This window comes from Oncorhynchus nerka, unplaced genomic scaffold (genome assembly GCF_034236695.1).
Source record: "Oncorhynchus nerka isolate Pitt River unplaced genomic scaffold, Oner_Uvic_2.0 unplaced_scaffold_1082, whole genome shotgun sequence".
In the NCBI taxonomy this organism is placed as follows: Eukaryota; Metazoa; Chordata; class Actinopteri; order Salmoniformes; family Salmonidae; genus Oncorhynchus; species Oncorhynchus nerka.
This window is the reverse complement of record NW_027040238.1, coordinates 74,537-83,205: the sequence shown is the minus strand read 5'-3', so window position 1 is coordinate 83,205 and position 8,669 is coordinate 74,537. Positions and strand designations below refer to the sequence as shown.

General features: G+C 44.2%; 1 protein-coding gene across 1 annotated transcript; it reads left to right on the top strand.

Moving 5' to 3' along the window:
• The first annotated feature begins 200 nt into the window (after positions 1–200).
• LOC135570148 (LIM domain only protein 3-like) lies at positions 201–8,256 on the top strand. Its single transcript, XM_065016225.1, has 2 exons — positions 201–694; positions 8,022–8,256. Exons 1-2 carry the CDS (start codon positions 637–639, stop codon positions 8,237–8,239), a joined length of 276 nt encoding a protein of 91 aa, XP_064872297.1. The 5' UTR covers positions 201–636; the 3' UTR covers positions 8,240–8,256.
• The last annotated feature ends 413 nt before the right edge of the window (positions 8,257–8,669 follow it).

Sequence of the window (8,669 nt, the reverse complement as noted above, 5' to 3'; positions counted from 1 at the left end):
TCTGATCTATACAATTGTAAGGTTTTATTATTTAAATTTTTTTTGGGGACAAATACTTTAATCTGTTTTGGGTTTTCTTGCGGTCAATTTACAGTCTACAAATGATTTGTAATTATATTTCGGCTCCCTGATCATCCGCGCAAGACAACATCGTCCTGTGGCTGAGTGTAGTTGATGATCCCTGGGGTATAGACTGGCAGTACGAACGCAGAGCACGATGGGTTTATGTTAGGAGATTAGGGCGCCGCGAAGGGGGGGAAGCATATGCCTTTGTCATCTGCTGTCATTTTGTTCGCTTGCCTGTCACTCGCCAAGCACCCTGCGACTGTGTGCTGTGTGCTGCCTGGACGATTTCATTTCATAGTCGAGCACTGTTGTGACAAACGCGGTTTTACATCACCGTGTGGCGCTGGGTGATAGCGGACCCGTGATTCTCTCTCTCGCTCCTTTTTTCCCCATTCTGTGTTTGTGCGCGCGGACGAGGTGGGATTGTTACACATAACAAAAGATAGCCACCCTCGGTGAGAAAACGGAACGTGCGTGCATACAGCTGGCTGATTGCTCACTTGGCCATAGCGAGATAATCCATCCATCGGGTTAATTTTGGATTCTGGGTTCGGACTGATCTCTTGTTGCATGGTGGTTCGGGCTCCCGACGAGGGTCAACAAATGCAGAAAGGGGAGAAAAGTTTCGGTAAGAGAAAGAGGTTTCTTTGCGTTATATTGTTCTGCGGCCAGGTTTGGGTTGTGTTTTGTAAATGCGTGGCTCTGTGCCGTTATTCATTGTTGTTTCTATGTGATGCGCGGAGCCGAGAAGTTAAACAATGTTTCAGTCTGTCTGATTATCGTGTCGTCGTCCTGCACGCGGAGTCTATCTATCCGCGCTGCAGCAAAATAGCCTGTTCACGGTTTAGTCTATCTAATCTCATCAGTCAATAGAGATTGATAGGAGAAGAAAAAAAAATACATTTACAATGTAACACATCGTTTTGAAGGCTACGAATTTACCATCCCATCTCTCTCTCTCTCTTCTCTTCCTGTTCTCTGTGTGTGTTTTTTATTCTGTCGTCGTGTTGTGAGCTGCATCAACAACAAAAAAACTGATTTCTCCTTTAGCAGCCTTTTACCGAGCACTCTGCTGCCATGACAACCGTAATTAAACCGATAACCGGGTGAAAATGTCACAGCATCTCGGTGTCGCGCAGCAGTGATGCGGTTGAAAAAGGGGGGGGGGATCAAATTGGCTCTTTGCTGTTTGCTCTCTCTCTCTCTCGTCGCCTCGGCGTGTCAGGCAGCAGATAACATTTTACCTCCGGTTATTGTTGTTGTTGTTGTTATTTGGGGGGGGGGGGGTGATTCTGTGACACACAGGAATAGGTTACCGTAGTCTGTGATGTGTGTGCCATTAGTCTCTCTGTCCTACAAGGACAAGAGGCAGAGGAGGCAATGCTACAGCAGCCGAATGATTGAGCCTACACCCACTGGGCACAGACGTTAATTCACCGTCTATTCCACGTCGGTTCAACGTTCTTTTCTTTAGAAATGAAGTGGAAACAACTGTAAATAAAAAATTAAAACATTAAAAAGTGTGTGTTAAAAGTGGGTAGTCTATAGAAATAAACAAATACATTTAGGTCCCAGAAAGCAGCTGTTATTTCCTTCCGTTTATGGAAAATGTATATTTTGTTCGACGCTTTCCCTTTGGCAGTTGTTGGAAAATCGACGTGGCCCCCCCAAAAAATGCAGCTTTCCCGACGGCATTTTAACAGCGCTTCTGTTGCTTTGAGAGAGTCATCATGTGGGGAATCAATTCCAACGGGGTCCTAAACCTATGAGGAGGTGAGACCAGGGAGTCAAAACTCTTACTTCTCTAAACCTATGAGGAGAGGAGACCAGGGAGTCAAAACTCTTACTTCTCTAAACCTATGAGGAGGTGAGACCGGGGAGTCAAAACTCTTACTTCTCTAAACCTATGAGGAGGGGAGACCGGGGAGTCAAAACTCTTACTTCTCTAAACCTATGAGGAGGTGAGACCGGGGAGTCAAAACTCTTACTTCTCTAAACCTATGAGGAGGTGAGACCAGGGAGTCAAAACTCTTACTTCTCTAAACCTATGAGGAGGGGAGACCGGGGAGTCAAAACTCTTGAGGAGGTGAGACTTCAAAACTCTTCTCTAAACCTAAACCTAAAACTCTGAGGAGGTGAGACCGGGGAGTCAAAACTCTTACTTCTCTAAACCTATGAGGAGAGGAGACCAGGGAGTCAAAACTCTTACTTCTCTAAACCTATGAGGAGAGGAGAGGAGACCAGGGAGTCAAAACTCTTACTTCTCTAAACCTATGAGGAGAGGAGACCAGGGAGTCAAAACTCTTACTTCTCTAAACCTATGAGGAGAGGAGAGGAGACCTGGGAGTCAAAACTCTTACTTCTCTAAACCTATGAGGAGAGGAGACCAGGGAGTCAAAACTCTTACTTCTCTAAACCTATGAGGAGAGGAGACCAGGGAGTTAAAACTCTTACTTCTCTAAACCTATGAGGAGAGGAGACCGGGGAGTCAAAACTCTTACTTCTCTAAACCTATGAGGAGAGGAGAGGAGACCGGGGAGTCAAAACTCTTACTTCTCTAAACCTATGAGGAGGGGAGACCAGGGAGTCAAAACTCTTACTTCTCTAAACCTATGAGGAGAGGAGACTAGGGAGTCAAACCTCTTACTTCTCTAAACCTATGAGGAGCGGAGACTAGGGAGTCAAACCTCTTACTTCTCTAAACCTATGAGGAGGGGAGACTAGGGAGTCAAACCTCTTACTTCTCTAAACCTATGAGGAGAGGAGACTAGGGAGTCAAACCTCTTACTTCTCTAAACCTATGAGGAGAGGAGACCGGGGAGTCAAAACTCTTACTTCTCTAAACCTATGAGGAGGGGAGACCAGGGAGTCAAAACTCTTACTTCTCTAAACCTATGAGGAGAGGAGACTAGGGAGTCAAACCTCTTACTTCTCTAAACCTATGAGGAGGGGAGACCGGGGAGTCAAAACTCTTACTTCTCTAAACCTATGAGGAGGGGAGACCAGGGAGTCAAAACTCTTACTTCTCTAAACCTATGAGGAGAGGAGACTAGGGAGTCAAACCTCTTACTTCTTTGGGATGTTTGATTGGTTAAGAGGAGCGGTGACTTTGTTGTGCTAACGAGGATGAGACGGGGATGAGACGGGGATGAGACGGGGATGAGACGAGGATGAGATGGGGATGAGATGAGGATGAGACGGGGATGAGACAGGGCTGAGATGGGGATGAGACGGGGATGAGACGGGGCTGAGAAGAGGATGAGACGGGGATGAGACGAGGATGAGACGGGGATGAGACGGGGCTGAGATGAGGATGAGACGGGGATGAGACGGGGATGAGACGGGGATGAGACGAGGATGAGATGGGGATGAGAGGATGAGACGGGGATGAGACGGGGATGAGACGGGGATGAGATGAAGGGATGAGATGGGGATGAGATGGGGATGAGACGAGGATGAGATGGGGATGAGACGGGGCTGTGTGCGGATGAGTGGTATTAAACAATGGGAGCAGAGCCCTCACACAACTCAATCAGGCCAATTAGCGGATCAGCAGTTCAACACACAACAGACAGAAAACGGGGGGGGCTTCTCTCATTACGGCGGAACCCGTTTGATGCCATTTTCTCCCCCTCTGATTAAAAAAAAAACATTAATTTGAATTGGATCTGAATGAGAGCTTTCAGGAAAAGCTCTAGTCACTATTGTGGGGGCAGTGGAGGCGGCAGGGTAGCCTAGTGGTTAGAGTGTAGAGGCGGCAGGGTAGACTAGTGGTTAGAGTGTAGAGGCCGCAGGGTAGCCTAGTGGTTAGAGCGTTGGACTAGTAACCGGAATGGTTGCAAGTTCAACCCCCCGAGCTGACAAGGTACAGATCTGTCATTCTGCCCCTGAACAAGGCAGTTAACCCACTGTTCCTAGGGCCGTCATTGAAAATAAAAATTTGTTCTTATTAACTGACTTGCCTAGTTAAATAAAGGTAAAATAAATAAATAAATTGTGTTATGTGAGTAATGTACAGACTGGCCTGGTTAGAAGGACCCTGACTGAGGTCCCCGGTGGAAGGTCTTGATAACGGAACGATAGGGTTTTTAACGCACCGTTGCCATGGTTGTGTTAGTGTTGTAGTGAACAGTGTTCACACAATCAGAAAGAACATTGTCATAGACTTTCTACGTAGGGGATCATTTCACAGTAGATTGAAGTAGTTTACATTATTGTCTGTTTTCAATAGAGTGTTGTATTTGGGTTATGGCATTGTATCACTTGTTACTATGTAATAATTTGTTTGTCAACAAGGAAACTAGGAAGCCATTTCCTCATACAGTTTTAAGGGAACAGCGTATTGTGACATCACAGCCACACAACACACAAACAAATAACAGTTTTCAAACTGTCCTTCACTCTTTACGGGAATAACACAGTCCTTCACTCTTTACGGGAATAACACAGTCCTTCACTCTTTACGGGAATAACACAGTCCTTCACTCTTTACGGGAATAACACAGTCCTTCACTCTTTACGGGAATAACACAGTCCTTCACTCTTTACGGGAATAGCACATACATTTAAACAGTCCTTCACTCTTTACGGGAATAACACAGTCCTTCACTCTTTAAACAGTCCTTCACTCACTTTACGAATAACACAGTCCTTCACTCTTTACGGGAATAACACAGTCCTTCACTCTTTACGGGAATAACACAGTCCTTCACTCTTTACGGGAATAGCACATACATTTAAACAGTCCTTCACTCTTTACGGGAATAACACAGTCCTTCACTCTTTACGGGAATAACACAGTCCTTCACTCTTTACGGGAATAACACAGTCCTTCACTCTTTACGGGAATAGCACATACATTTAAACAGTCCTTCACTCTTTACGGGAATAACACATACATTTAAACAGACCTTTACGCACTCTTCACTCTTAACAGGAATAACACATACATTTAACAGTCCTTCACTCTTTACGGGAATAACACAGTCCTTCACTCTTAACAGGAATAACAGTCCTTCATCTTTATGGGAATAAACAGTCCTTCACTCTTTACGGGAATAACACAGTCCTTCACTCTTTACTGGAATAACACAGTCCTTCACTCTTTACGGGAATAACACAGTCCTTCACTCTTAACAGGAATAAACATTTAAACAGTCCTTCACTCTTTACGGGAATAACACAGTCCCTCACTCTTAACAGGAATGACACAGTCCTTCACTCTTTATGGGAATAACACAGTCCTTCACTCTTAACAGGAATAAACATTTAAACAGTCCTTCACTCTTTACGGGAATAACACAGTCCCTCACTCTTAACAGGAATGACACAGTCCTTCACTCTTTATGGGAATAACACAGTCCTTCACTCTTAACAGGAATAACACATACATTTAAACAGTCCTACACTCTTTACGGGAATAACAAAATAGAAACACAGTCCTTACCTTTTACACTCTTCTTTCTTAACAGGAATAACACATACATTTAAACAGTCCTACACTCTTTACGGGAATAACACAGTCCTTCACTCTTTACGGGAATAGCACATACATTTAAACAGACCTGCACTCTTTACGGGAATAACACATACATTTAAACAGTCCTTCACTCTTTACGGGAATAACACAGGTCTTCACTCTTTACGGGAATAACACAGTCCTTCACTCTTTACGGGAATAACACAGTCCTTCACTCTTAACAGGAATAACACATACATGTAAACAGTCCTTCACTCTTTACGGGAATAACACAGTCCTTCACTCTTTACTGGAATAACACAGTCCTTCACTCTTTACGGGAATAACACAGTCCTTCACTCTTAACAGGAATAACACATACATTTAAACAGTCCTTCACTCTTTACGGGAATAACACAGTCCCTCACTCTTAACAGGAATGACACAGTCCTTCACTCTTTACGGGAATAACACAGTCCTTCACTCTTAACAGGAATAACACATACATTTAAACAGTCCTACACTCTTTACGGGAATAACACAGTCCTTCACTCTTTACGGGAATAGCACATACATTTAAACAGACCTGCACTCTTTACGGGAATACAACATACATTTAAACAGTCCTTCACTCTTTTACGGGAATAACACAGTCCTTCACTCTTTACGGGAATAACACAGTCCTTCACTCTTCACTCTTTACAGGAATAACACATACATTTAACCAGTCCTTCACTCTTTACGGGAATAACACAGTCCTTCACTCTTAACAGGAATAACACATACATGTAAACAGTCCTTCACTCTTTACGGGAATAACACAGTCCTTCACTCTTTACTGGAATAACACAGTCCTTCACTCTTTACGGGAATAACAGTCCTTCACTCTTACGGGAATAACACATACATCCCTTCACTCTTTACGGGAATAACACAGTCCTTCACTCTTTACGGGAATAACACAGTCCTTCACTCTTAACAGGAATAACACATACATTTAAACAGTCCTTCACTCTTTACGGGAATAACACAGTCCTTCACTCTTTACGGGAATAACACAGTCCTTCACTCTTTACGGGAATAACACAGTCCTTCACTCTTAACAGGAATAACACAGTCCTTCACTCTTTACGGGAATAACACAGTCCTTCACTCTTAACAGGAATAACACATACATTTAAACAGTCCTTCACTCTTTACGGGAATAACACAGTCCTTCACTCTTTACGGGAATAGCACATACATTTAAACAGTCCTTCACTCTTTACGGGAATAGCACATACATTTAAACAGACCTGCACTCTTTACGGGAATAACACATACATTTAACCAGTCCTTCACTCTTTACGGGAATAACACAGTCCTTCACTCTTTACGGGAATAACACAGTCCTTCACTCTTTACGGGAATAACACATACATTTAAATCTCAGCCCTGGACACAGAGAGGAACTTTCAGAGTGAGTGTGTGTGTGTGTGTGTGTGTGTGTGTGTGTGTGTGTGTGTGTGCATGCGAGCGTGTGTGTGTGTATGGTAAATAGGGGGTAACAAAGGGAAGCGGGGGTGGGCTCCCCTCCTCAGGTTGGAGCTAGAATACTAATTGAGGGCTAGTATGGGCCCCCCTCACAACCTCAACAAAGCCGCTTCACGCCCCCGTGTAGACCCCTAACAATACCCAGAAACCTGCACTACTTAGACCACTCCCTGTCCCACTAGAGAGAGAGAGAGAGAGAGAGAGAGAGAGAGAGAGAGAGAGAGAGAGAGAGAGAGAGAGAGAGAGAGAGAGAGAGAGAGAGAGAGAGAGAGAGAGGAGATTTGTAGGAATGACTTTTGGATCCATGGCTTCGTGTATGTATCTTTGTGTGTGTGTGTATTGTGTGTGTGTGTTGTGTTAAGAATGGAAGTCTACAGGGTGTTTTTCTCTATATATTTGCTCAGAATGTCCCCCAATGTTCATCAGTGGAGCTGTTTCTCTTGACCACTATCAAGTTAGCATTATCTGAGCACTAAGAGTTAGCATAGCATTATCAGAGAACTAAGAGTTAGCATAGCATCATCTCAGAACTAAGAGTTAGCATTATCTGAGAACTAAGAGTTAGCATAGCATTATCCGAGAACTAAGAGTTAGCACAGCATTATCTGAGAACCCAGAGTTAGCATAGCATTATCTGAGAACTAAGAGTTAGCATAGCATTATCTGAGAACCCAGAGTTAGCATAGCATTATCTGAGAACCCAGAGTTAGCATAGCATTATCTGAGAACCCAGAGTTAGCATAGCATTATCTGAGAACCCAGAGATAGCATAGCATTATTTGAGAACTAAGAGTTAGCATAGCATCATCCCTGTTGGTTTTCACTGGTCTAATGTGCTCTTCTCCTCCAGCCCTCCGGGGTATTCAAGTGGCCACCTTCCAGCATGCGACAGAGACACTGTTCAAAGTGTTCATTGTTCATTGTTCTTCGTCGCTCTGACATCTTTCTCCTCTTCTCCTCCCAGGTATACAAATGCTCTCCGTCCAGCCGGACACCAAGCCAAAGGGCTGTGCCGGCTGCAACCGGAAGATTAAGGACCGATATCTGCTCAAGGCCCTGGATAAATACTGGCACGAGGACTGTCTCAAGTGTGCCTGCTGTGACTGCAGGCTGGGAGAGGTGGGCTCCACGCTCTATACCAAAGCCAACCTCATCCTCTGTCGGAGAGATTACCTACGGTAAGACAATACTTCTGATTACCACACTGCTGTCCTGGAAACAGCAGCGTTCTATCCACACACCACCACCAATTCCACTCGGCTAACTTCACATTTGTTGTTCTAGCATCTTTGGCACAACGAAGTAGAGACCTGGTTAGCTACCCTTAGATTCATCCCAGTGAAGTAGAGACCTGATTAGCTACCCTTATACTTATCCCAGTGAAGTAGAGACCCGGTTAGCTACCATTAGATTCATCCCAGTGAAGTAGAGACCTGGTTAGCTATCTTTAGATTAATCACAGTGAAGTAGAGACCTGGTTAGCTACCTTTAGATTAATCACAGTGAAGTAGAGACCTGGTTAGCTACCCATAGATGAATCATTTTACAGTACCTGTTTCCTTGTTGTGTTATAGATGTTAGAGGGGTGAGGGGGTGTTAAGTTAGAGGTGTA

Coding starts and splice junctions, on each gene's coding strand:
- LOC135570148 (XM_065016225.1), top strand. CDS start 637: ATGGTGGTTCGGGCTCCCGACGAGGGTCAACAAATGCAGAAAGGGGAG. Junction 695..8,021: donor GAAAGGGGAGAAAAGTTTCG/GTAAGAGAAAGA, acceptor TTCTCCTCCCAG/GTATACAAATGCTCTCCGTC.